This window comes from Alosa alosa, chromosome 3 (genome assembly GCF_017589495.1).
Source record: "Alosa alosa isolate M-15738 ecotype Scorff River chromosome 3, AALO_Geno_1.1, whole genome shotgun sequence".
In the NCBI taxonomy this organism is placed as follows: domain Eukaryota; kingdom Metazoa; phylum Chordata; class Actinopteri; order Clupeiformes; family Clupeidae; genus Alosa; species Alosa alosa.
In genome coordinates, this window is record NC_063191.1 from 23,357,947 (window position 1) to 23,373,896 (window position 15,950).

Here is a 15,950-nt window from a genome sequence, read left to right on the forward strand (position 1 = left end):
ATCTAGAATGTGTTTAATTTAAAACTGAATTGCAAATAGGGTTGCAAAATTCCGGGAATTTTCAAAGTTGGAAACTTTCCTTGGGAATATAACGGGAATTAATGGGAATTAATGGGAATAAACTGGGAATTTTTAAATATGGCAAGTTAGTCTATAACAGGGAACTTAAATGTAGTGGACAAAACCCCATCTTGCAGCAGAATACTAGCTAAAACAACCTGATTTAATGCAATTTCAGTCAAATTTCTACCCTGCACATACGTCAATCCCATGCACACAGCAATCAGCAAAGGCTACTAGACGAAAAGGAAACCTATGGTGCGTTCATGTGCATGGGGAACATAAATTCCCAGTGAAAACGTCATCTCATGTGGGAATAACTGGTGTGAAACTGGGAGAAGTTTGCAAACAGAGTTGCGCAGTTATGGGCTTGTCGTCACTTTTGTCCTCATTCAAATTGGTGTACATCATTTTGCACTGTAATTAAACTGTAATGGGAAGATTAATCTGTCTGATTAAGCTTGACAACTTATATATAACTTACATAATCTATAAGGTTTGGTTGAGGTGGTATGTTGTGTCATTTCTTTTTACTTTTTTTTACCATTTTCTGGGATTCTAACTGAACAAACTGATAGTAAGTTAATGTTCCAACCAATCGGATTTTGTTGTTGAGTGGCGTGGTGCATCATGGGCAGTTCAGTGGTCTCAGTGTTGCTAGCCTAGCACGCTAGTAAACCATAGGCAGAGAATGGGATTCCCGCTAGCATGGTAGCTAGCATTGTATGCTAAGCTAAGCGAAAATATGAACAAACAAATCATATTGGTTATTATGAAACAAAATGTTAATGTTTGTATATTAAAAAGTAGGAATTACCAAAAATTCCCAGTTAATTCTCGTAAAATCCCATTAATTCCCATAATTTCCTTTAATTCCCTGAAAGTTTCCAATTTGGAATATTTCCAAAATTCCCCATCTTAACTTACCATGGAAAGTTTCCAGTAAGTTTCTGGAAATTTACCGGAAACTCCGCCCCTTTGCAACCCTAATTGCAAATACAATCCATTCCAAGCAAACAGTCTCAAAGGAACTCTGTAGGCAGTGCTGCGTTATGGCTGTAGGCATGTGTATTAATGATCTTTATGATCATTTGCTTACAATTCCTTTCTGTCCATCATGCACTTGACAGCAAAAGAGGAACAGAAACAGATTGACTTTACTTTGAGTTGTTTAACTGCATGTTACCTATGAACATGCAGATTATTAGGTAGTATGTCAGTATAGCAGCAATCTTAAAATCATATCTCTGCCTCAACCCGGTCAATCCCCGTCATCTCTGTATGTGTTGGGAGGGTCATTGCCTCGCTGACTGGCCAGACCTGGCCTCTCTGTGAAGCGGTAGTGCAGGTTGTCGTCCTGGAAGCTGTAGTTGTGGGTGATGTGCTCGAGCACGCCGCCTTCGTGCAGCCGAGAGCCGTAGATCAGCGCCTCCCCTCGGTCCTGCGCCAGGCCCACTCGCATCAGCCACTCCACCAGCGCACTGCCCAGGAACGCGCTGACCACACGTCGGTCACCACACCTGAGAGACCGAGGGGGAGAGAATGTGAGTTATGAGTTATGCAAAGTTTAAAGGAACAGTCTGATTGGTGATTCTAATCCAAAACACTTTCAAATTCAGCTCATGGTCTTAATGCTGTTTATTCAGTGTATGTGCACACACACAAAAAAAAAAAACAACAGTGTTTTGACAATGTTTGCAGACATCATCTCTAATGTGGCACCCTTTAATTGCTGGTAAAATGTCTTTATCTTTTAAGAAAGGACACTCAGCTGTATGGGTTGTGTGTTGTGTGCGCTCACCTCTTCTTCTGGACGATGTCCTGGACGCACTGCTCCTGATGGTACCTGATGAACTGTGTGCACGTGAGCTGGATCTCCTCAGAGACGCTGGGAGGGGGGTCCTCTGCTGCTCCTCTACCTCCCCACAGTCTGGCTACCCTACACAGACACAGACACACACATAAACACACGCGCGCACACACGCACACGTCAGGAGCATGTCAGTGAGACCTGTATGACAATGGGGCTTTGAACAAATTATAAAATCTAAAAAGGAAAATAGATAATCTTACCTCTTTTTGAACGGAAGAATGATCAAATGTTTATCCAGACCAAAAAGTCCGAAAGATATGAAACCCTGAAAATACACAAAAAACCCATTAGCATAATTATGCCACAGTTGCATACAACCATTACTATAAAGAAGCACAAATCCAGAAGATGCTGCTTGAAGATTACCTGTCCATAGTTGAGGATGGCACAGAAGAACTGCAGCTCCAGGTAGAGTCTCCCAGGGACCTGGTTGAAGAGCCACCAGAGGCAGCTAGAGAGGTTCTACAGGCAGAAATAGAGTTGTGTTACTGGTGACACAAAATACTGAGTCAAACATCAATACAAGCCTTAATGAAGATAGGCCTCCACACCCACAGATAAAGCTGAGGCCCAAGACAGACTTGAGGGTTGTGTCTGGGGTCTAGATCACTATGGGAGAGAAAAAGAGAGAGAGAGAGAGAGAGAGAGAGAGAAGTTTACTCACAGCCAACAGGCTGACCAGCAGCAGCAGGCAGAGCAGCACATGGCGAGCCACCTGTGTGTCTGAGTCCCTGCGATTCTCCTCCTCCTGCACCAGCAGACAGCGAGACGACTCGCAGCCCGTGGCACGCACACCTGAAGCAACAGAAGCATATGGCAGAGTCATCAGCCCCAGGATCAACTGGAGAGAGAGGCCAGTTGTCTTTCCGTTTACTCTTTAACATGTTCACACACGCCTTAGGAAATGCCATATTCGTGTCTTTTTCCAACCTCATCTGCACCAGCTGTATCATAATCTGTGACTTCACACAAACAACTTGCTATTGGGGTAAATGTAATCCAGCAGTCCTCTAAAACACACGTGTGCACAACTGCTTCAAAACTACATTTCATTAAAGCAATACAATGCAGCTATTTATTTCCCTTAGAATAATGTTTTGAGACCTCTTTAGATGCTACACTGTCTTACAGTGTGGAGAATCAGAATCAGCTTTATTGGCCAAGTTTTGCTTAAACAAACAAGGAATTTGACTCTGGTTAATCTTTACTCAAAGTACAACACTCACTTAACATATAAGAATAAAAAAAAAAAAAAAAGAGTAAAAAGAAAGACAGAACAGTAAGAATAGAATGTGGCAGTAGAATATGGCTATGTATAAGAATAAATACAGTATGTACATTTGAAAACAAATAAATGGACACCATGGGTAGTATAGGGTAATGCAATTGAAGGTTCATTGTTTCCTTCACAAAGTTCAGCCATCATTTGAAAGTTCACAGTAAAAGAGTAAGGCACACTGCCTCACTAACATAGTTACTCTTACCATGCTGGTCCACCATGTTAGTGCTGACAATCATATCAGGCATGGGTTGTGGGGGAGCGCAGTCACACACATGGCACTCTGGACAAAGAGAGCACGGAGGGCCTTGTCATCCATTAGCACAAAAACAAAGTCCTCCTTAAAGGACTACTGAGAGGCTTCTTACATGTTTTGACATGTTTTTCCTTTGTGTTTTCAAAAGGTTTATACCCATACCACACTGCTTTCAGAGCTCATAGTCATCCACACAGATTCTAAAAAAACTAGTGAAACACAGTCACTTGGGTTGTTAGGTCATTTTAATAAATAATGTCTTCCATAACCTGTGCTGCAAGTTATAGTCTCCAAATAAACATGATTATTATCAGTGACACTATGAGATCATAAATCATTGTCAATATCAGCAAAACATGACTTAGACTTTGGCCGTTTTCATTAGATACTGTACGTCCTCCTGATAACCCTGTCTAGCTGATAACCTTGATGTGTCTGACAAACAAAAATAGATGTTTGTATTCATTGCGCCAAAAATAGATGTTTGTATTCATTGGATTGACAAAAATAGATGTTCACCATGTTGGAGTGAGGAGGCATGTGATGTGATGGGAGGACGTTGGGGCTGTATTATTCACCTTTCTACACATCCTTATAAGACCATTGTTATTTAGACAAAAGGCCAAAGGTGTGTCTGTGCTCAGGGCTCTCGCTGCCATACCTCTGTTAATGCTCCCCACTGAGGGGGTCGGCTCCAGCGGTGCATTCTGGTCCTCCGGCTCACCTAGGGGCTGCACGTCCTCACTGGTGTCCGACGGGGTGCCCTGCTGTTGGGTGCGGTAGTCCCGGCTCAGGGCAATGAGGGAGCCCCCCACCAGCACAATACTGCAGAACAGTACCACTGCTGAACTGATGATCTATCAGAGAGCAAGAGAGAAATATGAAAATGACCAAAAGACCAACTTTATCCTCAATACCCTTTGTTCTCTGCATGCTCTGCTGCATGATTTAAATCACCTGAGATGTTCCATAGAAGAAGGCTGAGTCGATGGTGTCTGGTGACCACTGGCCAGAGATGAGGAGAAGACCCACCACCAGACAGGGAACACTGTGGGGGAAAGAGAGCCGGGTTTGAGTGGCAGGGTCATTTCAAGAGGATCACGCATCGCATGCAATAAGGGAATTTACACTGAGCTCACCCCCAGCCAGCGATGACCACAAACCCTGGACTGATCTTCAGCTCTCCCTTCCTTCTGATGATCAGGAGTGAGAGGGCTATCAGACCTGAAAAACAACACCGGAACAGATACATGAAAAGAATGAATGCTGATGCCATCCAGAAACCTCAGACAGTGGGACACATGATGAGACAAACTAAGAAAATAGGACAAATGATGAATGTCTAACAATTTTAGACTATTTCAAACCTAGTTTGACCAAAACTAATGAGAGCATAATAACAATTTTAACTTTCAAGGAAGGAAATGGTCAAAAACAGGGAAGTGTTTTTTAATTAGTGTACCAGTGCTCTCCGTTCCTGTGGTAGTTTTGGGTCGTTTAAGAGGGGTCTAAAGACATTCCTATTCAACATATACTTAGTTGTTTAAGAGCTTATGTGTTATGGTTTATATAATGTTGTTTTATTTTAATTGGGCTGTTAATTAATTTGACATTATTGTTTATTATTGATATTCTCGTTAATGTAGTCTTAGCATGTCATTGTTTTTATATTATTGATTGAATTGACATTATTGTTTTATTATTGCCTTTCCCCTTTTTTACATTGCTTTTTATTAGGCTATTGCTTGAATTGATATTATTGTGTACTACAACTATTCTCCTTACTATATTTGACCTACATTTTAATCTGTTCCCTGTTCAATTTTAAATATTATTATGTTGTTTTGTATTTATGTGTCGCTTTGGACAAAGGCGTCTGCTAAATCCATAACCATAACCATAACCATAACCATAATTATGTGACTGACAGTAAGAATGAGTCATGCACGAGTTACCTGGCCACACATACGTGCTGTAGAGAGATCCATACAGAAGAGTGAAGTTCAACACCTGCCCAAGGAAGCTGCCTTGTTCCACAGTGAAATTCCAAGTTATCATGCCAACACTAACTAAAAGCTACAAGAGGAAGAGCAGATAATGTGTTGGGTCAATGACAAACTGATAATGTGTCATAGTAGCCCGTTAGGAATAAACACTACAGGCAGAAATAGAGTTGTATTTGGCCATTAGAGATTTATGTGAAACTGTAGCAAAGAACTTGCCTGTGCCATTAAAAGGTTCACAGTAAAAAAATGTGGCAACCTCTTGAACTTCTTACTGAGGAACATAACAGTGATTGTCCACACCTGCAAAAGAAAAGTAGGGCATGGGTTAGTATTTTACATCGTTATCTTGTTAATTAGCATTATGAGGATAAAATGACTTATTGTCTCTGCAACCTTAGTTGTGTTTCACATGGCCACACCCACAGCACAAACATGAAAGACATTCACTTGTTCTTATGTATGATGTTACAGGCCTAAACATGGCCAACCCAATGTTGCCATAACAATATTTCATCAGCTTAAGTTTCTGGTTCCCTTCCCTGTACTGAGACATGTAGGCTGTTCAGTATGAGGAAGTCAGTCTGGGACATCTGGAGCTATGCGGTCAAGAAATGAACCCACAATCTGTCAAACACTGATACAGTCTCATACAGAAACATATTTACTAGCCTCTTGACCTTTCCATGAATAACAATGACAGCTTTGGTGATCACTTTAACAGGTTTTTATACAAGTCAGTGGCCATTGGTTATTGGACTACCTTAGTATTTTTACATTTCATTGATAATAGCTGACACAACTTAGTCTAGTTTCAGATCCTGTTTTGAGCTCACACCACACAACATTCACCCTTGACAAATTTCTCCAAAACCACATTGTGCAAAGCTAAACATAAACGGCTTCAACCGAGTTCCCGCAACCAAGATAACACAATAAGAAGAACTCACTAGTGCAATTAAAACTATGAAACTGATGTCGAAGTACTCACTAGTGCAATTAAACCTATGACACCGATGTTGAAGCTGACGGTCTGCAGAGCTGAGACGGAAGACCTTGGGTCCATGGTGGGAATGGTGAGAAGCCAGGCAGACGCATACATGATTGGAGCCGAGAGAAATGTGCTTATAACCATCCCTGAGGTGACCTAGGATAAACATGGTAGAATTGAAATCATAATGATAATCATGACCATTCACTAAACCTCAATAAGGAGCAAAATGATGTGCTTTATGAAACTATGTATGTCTGTTTTCATTCAACATAAACAACCAAGACAAACACCCACCACTTCCAGCTCCATGTTGTAGTGAGCTGCATAGATGGCCACGCTGGGGGCGGTGGGGAAGACACCATACAGGAAGGCGTAGTTGGAGATGCTGGAATGGTTGAGAGCGCTGGTGTTGCCCGTGTCCAGGAGCTCCACCATGTCTCTGCACACCAGAGGCATCACCAGCCTGTAGAGGACACCGCGGGACATGAGGTCAGCTGGATTAACGCGCCCGCAAAATTGCAGTCATTACGAAAATTACACATGGCGTTATGGGAACAATGGTCTGAGACAGTGGTCAAAGGCACAGAACCTCTTCAGACAAGACTCAACATGCTGATTCAACACGCATAACAACTCAACATGCATTCGAATCACAACTTAAGGTCTGATGATGTCTTGATTTAATTTGACTTTACAATCTCTGTGTCTTTCCAACAAGAATATAAATGTTTGTTGTCAATGGACACCATACTGCACAGATCACTTACAGTTTGGCTGTGATGAGGAGAATCAGTGCAACCACTGTGGACCTGGTCAGCTTCCTCATCTGGCCCACCATGGTTAGACCCAGGTAGAAGAGGGCCGCCCCTCCGAAAGAGTTGGCCAGGCCGTCCACAAACTGCTCCATGAACGGGGGGATCCTCTGGCCCAGCAGGAAGTGTGCAGCTAGCCCCACCACCACCATGAAGACGATTGGGTTCCTCACCACCTGCAGTGCGACGGTGCCCACCACCTGGAGCTTGCTCCCTGGAGGCTGCTCACGGCTGCTCTGCCACTTCTGCACCTCGCAGAGGGCAAAGCCCAGGGGGTTGAGGAGAATGAGGGACACCGGCGCCACCAGGTAGATGTACTGAAGGTACTCGGGGTGAGTGTTCCTGTACAGAGCTTCGACTTGGGTCAGGTGAGGAGGATACAGATAGATACAGAGACACACACACACACACACACACAGAGTAATTAATACAAAGCCTCAGGTCAAAGGTCTATGTATCATATTTAACAGGTTTTTCCCAACAGACTCCTGCTTAGCCTCAACTGTATTTTTATGGGCTTTCTATTTATACTTGGAGACATTTGAACAACACTTTAAACCAGAAATGCAAGTAAATCTTTTAATATAACTTACTTATTTAAATTACAGTCATATCACTTACCAATGGGATATCCCAGGGCGAAATCATTGCTTTGGGTGGCAAAGATGGAAAACAACCCAGCCTTCGAAAACCGAGTGTCACGACTGGCAACAAGCAGGGTTAAGACGCACACAACGAAAAATACGGACACTTTGGCTATGAGAATGCTCCAGAGAAATGGCCAGATGACATCGCCAAAGTCCAGCAACACCATGTTTTTAAAAAGTAGAGCAGGGAGGGCAAACTTTGACACAAAGTTGCCAAGTCCTTTGGCTTGAGTGGATGTTATGATGTTCGCCCGTCCAGCAATGTATCCACAAAGAATGATGCCAAAGCACTCCAGGAGCGCTGGTAGGAGCTTGTCGATAGACATAGCTCCTGAAGTAGAAGTGGCATAGTTCCCCGTTGACAGGTTCAGTTTTTGAAAAGAGGCTGAAGTGTCATCCATTGTGGCAGTTTAGAGCTTCACACATTGGCTAGGGGAAACACAGTCATAAGAATCAACAGTGGTCTTACTAGGGCGGAAGCTAATCTCCAGGAGTGTGTCCAGTTATTTTGTTATTTTTGCAAACTAGTTCTACACGAGTACATTCATTTCATTATTCAACTTCTGTAACAGAGGCCGAATGGAAGTTGTGTATGCCTGCCTACTCAATAATATCTTACCAAATGATGGTAAGTTAAGTGTTAGCTAACTAATCTGTCAAGAATAAACGTAACGTTAACTTACTTAAAATGTCTTCGACACTTGACTTTGACAGGTTGGCTGGCTACATTAGCGAACCAGCTAGCTCTCGAAAGCTAACGGAGCTGAAATCGTTGAGGATTTTAAAGACAGAAAGTATACATGATCCTTACCAATCTCAGAAGACTAACGGTTAACTTTCGTCCATTGTGTGAAAATCTTTCGCGTAGTATGCTCAGTTGAAAATTTCATAATATGTGGCTGCTGCACTTTGCTGTCTATGCCATAAACCTAACGTTATCTTAATAACGTTACTGTTTTAGTTAGGCTACCATGGCTTGACAAGTCAACAACTGGAGTTGTTTGCCTTGTGTTCCGCTGAAAGCCTTTGCTTAGTTTCATAATTGGGTTGCTGCAAACAACAACGTGCGTATATGCAATCGTGACAACTTGGACCCCATGGTCCCAGAGTAAACTGCGTTACAACACACTAAAGTCAAGTTCAGTTAGATTGCTACGTAGATTGTCCTGAAGTTCGCCAATCAACTGCGACAGTAGGTGGGACTACCGTGGGAGAACCTTTTTCAACCCCATCTGGCCCTCTCACGCAGTAAAAAAGACAGATTAGAGCAGGATCGGAACAATAGCCTCCAAGTTTACTCATTCACATGTCCACGAATGATGCCTGTATTAAAAGCTACTGCACCACAGCACACTTTCACATTTAATCTCTGCATTGCGCATATTTTACGCAATCTAAGTGTGAGATTCACACATGTTGTTCCAAGAATGGCTGCCAGGGGTCACCCTTGCAAGTAGGTAGTAGGCTGCAGACGTCATTTCATATCAAATTAACTATTCTGTCATGCCACTCCATCATCTTTATATACCTAGAGAAGCGTCACTCAATTTTGCGTAAAAAAGAAAGAAATAGACACTTTTTTGTACTTGCACAACTTAGGATACTTCCAAGAAACTCAAATTGCATTCACTTGTATACACCTTTAATGCAAATATATGCTATGCATGTGTCATTTAGATCTACTTGGATTGACTGAATGGAAATATACAAATTAGATTAATTTTAATAAATCATTTGGAAAAACACTACAATGTTTTGTTTCTCAACATGGAAAAGACAGTTGAGATGTAGTAAAGAATGAATAAAACCCAAAATAATGCACATTTGAAAAAGGACATCATTTCATCTTATAACTGGAGCTAGAGGAGGAGACCCTCTCTCCCTTTTCCCTAAAAAAAGAACAAAAAAAGAGAACAAGTCAGACCAAGACATAGTTCCTTAAAAAAATAGTCACAGAGCAGATGTAGTTGAATTTCAGTCCATGGCTAGTAGGCCTATGTGCTATGGGAAGTCAGCCCAGATTTCAGTTCCCCATATTATATAGTCATGTGAAAAAATAAAGAGCACCTTTTGCATATCTTTTGAAGAGACTGCTGGGGTAGGTCTTGCGTCCAGGAACATATACCTCAGGGAGAGGGAGATCCATCACCGGGTGGAAGGTGAACCTGTTCTCCCACACATCTGTGATACAAGTATATTACTGAACTGTAGACATAAACACACCCTTAAAACTAATGTTATTTTCAACACATTTGTTTTAAGAGTGCATGAAACTATTGGGGTAAGCAAAATGTTTTGTCTAATATAATTTCAGTGATGGCAGCACACCAAAGAACCTTTTTGCTGTTATGCAGCGAGGATGCCTGTGAAAGAAAACCTTTACAGGCTATACAGAGGGCATGAAACATTATTGTGAGAGCATTGTATTTTACGTAGCATGCCTTTTCATCTTTTTTCAGGCAGTTTGAATGAATATGATTCAAATGTATCGGTAAATATATTATGCAATATTTGGTTACATTAAGTGTTATCCATGTTGGCACCACATTTGTCAGATATGAGCAGTACAGTATTGTACCTGTGGTGTGGTCATTGAGGTTGATAGTACTATTCTCAATGGCAGGTAATGGATGCAGACTTCTAAGGGTTGGCTTGTTAGGAGGGAGAGGTGGTCCTGAGGTGGCTTCTTTTTGAAGAAGAAAGAATATTGTTAGTTCAACATCCCTTCCAGATACAATTCAGTGATAAAATAATCTACATGATTTTCTGAACAGTGCCCACCTAAGCTGACACCGGGTAGAGTTTGCTCATTAGGTAGAGGTGGCAGAGGCCGAGACCGCACAGGAGGAGGGCGGTCATATCCAGCAAAGGACTGGCTCTTCTTGGGGGGTCTTGGGGAGTTGTTTTGCTCCCGGGCCAGGCAGGGAAGAGGAGACAGCTTGGCGCTGTGAGTGATGGCTCGGCACCCAGTGAAGTTAGCAGGCTTACAGGGCAGAGCGGGTGGCTGTGGCGGCCATTGTGGAAGGCGAGAGGGCTTTTTTCTCCCTGGCTGCCAGCAGAGGGCAGCACTCAGCAGGAACACTGAGGAATCTGGGTAGTGGAGGACGACTAGTGTGGGGAAGCGGAGGAGGATGGAGAGAGTTCTGGGCTCTGGGAAGTGGAAGGCCTGGGTGTCTGGCAGGCAGGGAGGGAGATTGGGGGGTGGATAGTAAAGGTGCTGGGCAAACTCCTTGAGGTAGTGGCAGAGGTAGTTTGGTCTGAAGGCCACCAAGAGCTGGTCTGGAGATTTTACACACAGAGAGGATGTCCCTTCCTATTGGTCCACACAGACAGAATCATATAGTTTTATTAATTATTTACACATGAATGTGTGTGTGTGCAGTCATAATAACAAGGCCATACACTTGATTACCGTTGCCTTTGTTGTTCACAGACTGTTTGGGCACATATCTGTGCTGTAGTCTCTGCTGGTCAGACTGAGTTCCAGGGCTGAAGGTGCCAACTTGATCCTGTCTTGTGACTCCCCCTCCTGTGGCCTCTGCACACACACACAGAGGAGAGAGAGGACTCAGGCTCTGACTGCCTGCCCACCAAGTGTGCCACACACTGGAGCTCACAAGCAGCAGGTAAAGGCCATCACTGTGGGATGCTGTCAGTTCCACTCTTACTAGCTGTCTGCAGCATCCACACACACACACACACACACACACACACACACACACACACACACACAAACACACACACTGGATATCAGGGCTAGATTTTATTAGTCTGCACATACAGTTTTCGTAGTGCCTTTTTGTGGTGACCATAAGCAACAAACGCAAATGCGATAGTGTGTGTCAAAGTAGGCAGATTAAAACGTTTGAAGGTCACAGCGTAGACCAAACTGTATGCCGCTGGTTCATTACAACTGCAGCTGCTGATGATGAAAAGAGAATGCTATTCTGAAATATTAAACTAGCTCCCTATAATGATTAATATTGAATAAAAAACTGGGCAAGAGTCAGTTTAATATCTAATGATGTTTAAAATTTAGTGGTATTCATTAACAGGAAAATAAGGCATAGTCTGAAAGCCTAGAGGGAGACAAAAAGGGCATTTTTGACTACTTACTCTCAAAAACTGGAGCACTTCTGTCATTAGTGATAGCTTTCTTGAGGCGTTTTCCCTTGGATATGTCTGATAGCAGAGCATTTCTCCCTCGCTGCTCAGACTTGTTCAGTGAGGGTTTCTCTGTGTTGGCCTGTAGTCATCCAGATAACAAAGGTAGTCAGTCTGTGATTTATGGTCGCTGTGGCCATGCTCACCACCAGATGTCTCTGAAGAGTCGGTTTTAACCAGACTATCTTAGAGTAGATGCTCAGTCTGTTTTGTGTGCGCCCTGGGATCTACTCTGTGGTCTGTGTATGTTCCAATACTTGAAATAGAATGTTTATTTAAAGAGATACAAACCAACACGTGATGTATTATAAAAGGTATAACTACCGGCTTTTTGTTGGTACATTAAACCTGTGTCATTTAGTGTAACTGCACCCCTATGTAAAAGTGTGTTAACTTGGTGAGTGTAAATGAGTGTGTAAAAGGTTTACCATATTGCTGTAGCTTACCACAGCAAGTGTGGGGGGAGGAGGAGGAGGAGGTGGAGGCGGGACTGGCATCTTTTCTCAGACCTCCCTGACTACGCTGTTCTGTCAGTCAGATTTGAAAGAACACATGCATACTGTGGGTTAGCATTGGTAGCATCTCATCTTAAATCTATCATGAATAAATATGACATGCTCTATACAACTGCATTATTGACCTGTTCAAGAGTGCAATCAGTGCATTGTATGCATTGATTGTCTATTGTATGAGAAAACCAAATGTTTCAGTCAATATGCTTGGGATAGATTAATTCAACATGATTACAGCCTTAGCAACGGTAATATGATTTTTACCCAGCTGATGTTATTCTGTTGAAATGTTGCAAGATAAGAGTATGAAACAGAGAGGTAGCTCAGGCTGAAACCACAGCAGGCCTGGCATAATAGGTCAACAGGAACTGGAAGACCTACAACCTAACCCTCATGCACCTCCTCAGTACCCCTCACTTCACTCCTTCACCCAGAATCCTTTGCAGTGACCATAACCCACCTTAGCCCACCCTACCCCACCCCCAGCCCCTTACAGACCAGCCGTCTGTGTCAAAGTCCAGTCTGGCTCTCATCATGCCACACAACGCTACTCTGCCACCACTCCTGTTTTATTAAAAGCCACTGAATACCTCTCCCCATGTGGAGGGTTCACTTTGCATCCTCCCCAGATAATTAGTCACGGGGGCCTTATTTTCACACATACACCGGCATTTTTAAATATACATAACTCTGAATAGATCTCCCAGAGGGACATGCTTCCCCCTTCAGTAACTAATTAAGTGTGCTTGCAAAGCAGCACACTTATTGTTCTTCTTAAGTTTTATTATTATTTTTCCCGTCTCCCTAATTTTTTGTCAGCCCTAAGCCTAGGCCCTTTGAGACAGAGACACCGTTCCAACTTTAAAACGTCCGGTCAGTACGGTGTAAGTTGGTCGCGGCGAAATGGCGTCAGGTGGGCGTGCCGTTCGTCCGCCATATTGGATTGAACAGAAAGCGAAACTACATTTTCACAGGTCACAAATTTGGTCGAGCATACGAAACTTGGCGTACATTATCCTTGGACCAAGCCTCACAAATGTTAGCGGAAGGATTTTTGATTTTTCAGCGTTTGCCCGTCACAGCCAAAACGAAATGTGTGAAGCTCGAAACAGGAAGTCGTCCATATCTCAGGAACACTGTCACATATCGATACCAAATTTTGTATATGAACTGGGGACTCCAGTGTGAGGGTGCATAGGCAAAAAAAAAAAAGAAATATTCCAAAAGTTTCCATCATTTGGCAAATCACCCACGGGGGTTTGGTAACTCACACCATTCACCTTCTATCACAATGCCTTCCATGTATGTACAATGTCCCAGAGCAGACACAATGTCTCCAGGCAACCTTGCCCAATCATGAAATCCTTGCTCTGCCATGGGATAGTATGGACTTACGAACTGAAATTGCAAGGAGAACAGTAGCTATATATCGCTTACATAATAGAGTTGTTTTCACATTGACGGTATTCAAATTAAATTTTTCATTATTGTTACATATCATGATGGGAGAGTATTATTAAAAATGTTACAAGTATGCAAATGCATATGTTTACGGGCATTTAGGTTTTACTGTGTTGTTTTGTTGTAAAGACATGCAAGCCATTCTGGGCCGTAATGAACAGTGGTCGGCAGCACTCCATTGGCTACGTATTAATATGAATAGGTGTTTCTGTAAACCTAGGGATAATAAACAGCTATCTCTGTTACAAAAACGAGCTGGTAATCGCTCATTGAAGAGGGTACTATGGTAAAAAGATTGTTTTCCTAAAAGCATGGAGTTGATGAAAAGAATAAACAATCAATGTCCGTTAATGTTAAATAGCCTAGAACTATCTGAGCGCTAGGTGGCAGCGTTGTATTACATTTCACTAGTGTAGCCTACTTGAAATACGGTGTGAGATTCCCAAGTAAGGATTATGTAATTTATCATGGGAAATTATTGGAAATGTTATTTCTTGTTTATTCTAATTGCAACACACATCCATTCGGAATCACACATACACATTTAATACTGAAAGACTATTATTTCGTTTATTTGATGTTGCCTTAGCAACACAGCCTTCAGAGCAAAGATTCTAGAACAGGGTCAGAGAGACCGTTTTGAGTTTGTGGCCAAGAACCTAAAATATCGGTTTCCATGTGCTGGATGGTGTCGTCCTTTATGAAAGTAAGTGTTTTATACAGTTAACGTTACAGACATAATGAGTCATGTTGTAGTGGTCAACATAAATGTGCCCCTTCTGTTATTAGAATGCTAAGCGGAGAAGCATGCTAAGCAGAGATTTAGTATCATTAATTTCTTGTGTGGCTAGCTATAGGGAGGAGGAGATGTAGTGCTATGTTGCTAATTGGGATTTATGTTGTTTAGCGTAATGCCATGGTCATTTGATATGAGATGCTTGCACTCGTAACCGTCCGCGTGTAACTTTAGGACTGCTATTTTTTTTACTAACAGTAATTCAATGAAGCACTTTAGCCCTAAAAGTAGCACCTACGTCTGTGTGGCTTAAAAGAAGTGGCAAGGACTCCTAGCGATGTTTTGAAATCGTCTACAATTGTCTACAGGAGCTTCCAATGTGAGGGAACTTGCATTGTAGGCATAACTAAGGGATGCAATAACACCACCAACAACCAAAACTAGCCTACTCATTGTCAACATGTACATGAAATGTAGCGTTTCATGTGGATCAAATTAAAACGTTTTCTTTGCAAGCGTAAGCATAGGCATATGGTGACAGATTAATTTATTAATGCTGCTGTGTGAATCACGGTAAGCCTTGAATGAAGTGGCCACTTCTTAATGGGACCCACTGTATGGAAGTGGGATAAGTAAAATAGAGATGTTTTAAATAAGATAAGGTTAATCAGAATTCTACGATATGCCCGCTTGACAGCGGCAGAGATAGAACTGGCCTTTGGCCATAGCAACCATCCATTTAGAGCGACTGGCCTTCATAGCAACCAAAGATCTGAGCTGTGTTGCAATGTGAGGCAAAGTATAGAAAGGTGATGAAACATACAGAGACAGGTCAAGAAATATAGTGCAATGTAGACAGTAGTATACAGTTGATTTACAGGCGGTGGTTTAGAGTAATATGAAGTATTCCTTTATTCTAAGATAGGCTACATCAATAGGCTCTCAAAACAACCCCAGGCTCACAAAACAATCCCAAACAGACATAAGGTCTTTATAGAGCAAATCTATATAGATTATTTGTGAAATAAACCAGTAAAACATAATTTGTGGGATGGAATATATAACATTCACACTCATAGCTCATATATTTTTTTTAATAAATCAGTGAAAAAGTATCCTGACAATCCTGGTCATATTTCATAATTTCTGTTGT

General features: G+C 42.2%; 2 protein-coding genes across 3 annotated transcripts; both read right to left on the bottom strand.

Annotated features, from left to right (window-relative positions):
* Window positions 1-894: 894 nt before the first annotated feature.
* gpr155a (G protein-coupled receptor 155a) lies at window positions 895-9,077 on the bottom strand. 2 transcript variants are annotated; one of them, XM_048238804.1, is made up of 16 exons: window positions 8,736-9,077; window positions 7,899-8,353; window positions 7,233-7,635; window positions 6,760-6,928; window positions 6,463-6,618; window positions 5,691-5,774; window positions 5,424-5,544; window positions 4,608-4,692; window positions 4,426-4,516; window positions 4,130-4,325; window positions 3,418-3,495; window positions 2,598-2,728; window positions 2,300-2,395; window positions 2,134-2,198; window positions 1,862-1,999; window positions 895-1,580 (listed from the first exon to the last, which is right to left on the bottom strand). In XM_048238804.1, exons 2-16 carry the CDS (start codon window positions 8,323-8,325, stop codon window positions 1,322-1,324), a joined length of 2,499 nt encoding a protein of 832 aa, XP_048094761.1. In that variant the 5' UTR covers window positions 8,326-8,353; window positions 8,736-9,077; the 3' UTR covers window positions 895-1,321. The 2 variants fall into 2 exon arrangements, with proteins under 2 accessions (XP_048094761.1, XP_048094762.1); XM_048238805.1 differs by having other exon boundaries at window positions 8,608-9,077.
* A 495-nt stretch (window positions 9,078-9,572) lies between these two features.
* On the bottom strand, window positions 9,573-12,585 carry LOC125291641 (WAS/WASL-interacting protein family member 1-like). Its single transcript, XM_048238462.1, has 5 exons — window positions 12,535-12,585; window positions 10,706-11,237; window positions 10,503-10,610; window positions 9,992-10,105; window positions 9,573-9,813 (listed from the first exon to the last, which is right to left on the bottom strand). The coding sequence occupies exons 1-5, from the start codon at window positions 12,583-12,585 to the stop codon at window positions 9,767-9,769; spliced, it is 852 nt and encodes a 283-aa protein (XP_048094419.1). The 3' UTR covers window positions 9,573-9,766.
* Between the last annotated feature and the right edge of the window lie 3,365 nt (window positions 12,586-15,950).

What these genes read in the sequence shown, in the direction of transcription:
- LOC125291641 (XM_048238462.1), bottom strand. Translation starts at nt 12,585, where the DNA reads ATGCCAGTCCCGCCTCCACCTCCTCCTCCTCCTCCCCCCACACTTGCT. An exon ending in CTCCCCCCACACTTGCTGTG is followed by an intron (nt 11,238 to 12,534) that starts GTAAGCTACAGC and finishes GTGGACCAATAG; the next exon opens with GAAGGGACATCCTCTCTGTG. An exon ending in CTTCAAAAGATATGCAAAAG is followed by an intron (nt 9,814 to 9,991) that starts GTGCTCTTTATT and finishes TTCTTTTTTTAG; the next exon opens with GGAAAAGGGAGAGAGGGTCT.
- gpr155a (XM_048238804.1), bottom strand. Translation starts at nt 8,325, where the DNA reads ATGGATGACACTTCAGCCTCTTTTCAAAAACTGAACCTGTCAACGGGG. An exon ending in CGCCCTGGGATATCCCATTG is followed by an intron (nt 7,636 to 7,898) that starts GTAAGTGATATG and finishes ACCTGACCCAAG; the next exon opens with TCGAAGCTCTGTACAGGAAC. An exon ending in GTGGTCATCGCTGGCTGGGG is followed by an intron (nt 4,517 to 4,607) that starts GTGAGCTCAGTG and finishes TTTCCCCCACAG; the next exon opens with TGTTCCCTGTCTGGTGGTGG.